This window comes from Papilio xuthus, unplaced genomic scaffold (assembly GCF_000836235.2).
Source record: "Papilio xuthus unplaced genomic scaffold, Pxut_1.1 DF827870.1, whole genome shotgun sequence".
NCBI lineage: Eukaryota > Metazoa > Arthropoda > Insecta > Lepidoptera > Papilionidae > Papilio > Papilio xuthus.
Window position 1 is genome coordinate 1,875,036 of NW_013530779.1, and position 1,326 is coordinate 1,876,361.

At 35.7% G+C, this 1,326-nt stretch overlaps 1 protein-coding gene across 1 annotated transcript in view; it reads right to left on the reverse strand.

The window, feature by feature from the left end:
* The window catches only part of LOC106115221 (uncharacterized), a 1,974-nt gene extending 1,049 nt beyond the window's left edge, over positions 1–925 (reverse strand). The window contains exons 1-2 of the mRNA XM_013308540.1: positions 752–925; positions 344–503 (exon numbers count right to left, since the gene is read on the reverse strand). Coding sequence (XP_013163994.1) covers positions 344–503; positions 752–925 — 334 coding nt within the window. The remainder of the gene's footprint in view (positions 1–343; positions 504–751) is intronic.
* Positions 926–1,326: the final 401 nt, after the last annotated feature.

A 1,326-nucleotide genomic window follows, 5' to 3' on the forward strand; every position in this document is an offset into this window, starting at 1 on the left:
TCGATGTCAGACCTTTGAGCCGGCAACACGTGTCGGTACGTGAACGAGCCAAATATAGCACAACGAATGCTACAATGGCGAACATATTTCTATCCTTGTTCCACTTTCGTAGGGTCCGCGCACCAGGTTTCCGTCCCCTATATGAATCTACCTACCGTCATATCAGTCGTTACTCCCTTTTTAATCATTTCACCTTTCATGCAATCCATCCATCTCTTCCTATGCCTACCACTACCGGTGTACCGATGTATGGATGATGAATTCATGCTAATGGTCTTTAGCAATAGGATATTGAATTATTCTTCAATGTTTTCATCTACAAGTAATATTGTAATTTTCTTACATTTTTCTTGGATTCTCAGTATAATGACCCCAATAAGTTCATCATTTTCTTCATTCACAGCTGCTATAGACATTTTATCTTTCATCCATATACGAGCATTGTTGAGGAATTCTTCTGTCGCCTCTTTGTCTTTCTTTATGTTTATTGAACGATAAGTCACCTGTTAAAAATATAATGAATTTATCCTTATAATATAAATTGAATATTACCCTATGTGGACGGCCGATGGGATGAACATTTCCTCCAGTTTTGTATTACCAATTCTAACCTCAAAATATGGGATTCAAAACTTTTAACATTCAAAAGCCAAATGCGAGTTTGGAAAAATAAAATGCCTTTATAGATATGATATTCTTTGTAGCCAAGTTGACTAAATTGAATTCTAGTCCGATTTAGTTTTAAGCTTACCTCTTGATTTAAATAGTGTTCATCCAGTAACTGGACTGCATCATCATATCTTGTATCTTGTAGATCTTCGAATCTTATCCCGCAAGGCAACTGACACCAGATCGATGGTGCTTTTATTCTTTCTTCTAAAATTTTCATCTTTTCAATTTCTGTTTCTGTTTCAGTTTTTGCCATTTTTGCTGACAATTCAGTTGATTTGGTAAAAACTTATTCTGGTCTTATTCCTTGTACAAACGGCTTGTAAGCTACGTTACTTGAATCAAGAAGTTTTGCAAAATCGTTTCTTTTCCTTAGAAAATCCAAGATTTTGGCATGATTTCGTTTAAAGTCTTTTTATTTGAGACAGTGTTTAGAAATGTTTCTGGTTACGTTATTATGCGACAATTTTCAATATAAATCGTACGATGTACACCACTGTACAGGAAGAACGTAACACAATAAGTAAATGTGAATCGGACGTCTTCGATCGAAGACAGCCTGGTACCGAAAATAAAAATTACTCGGCGACTTTCGGCTATAAAAAAAACGAAACCAGGAAATCGATACACGACGATACAAGGTGAAAGAAAGAGGTC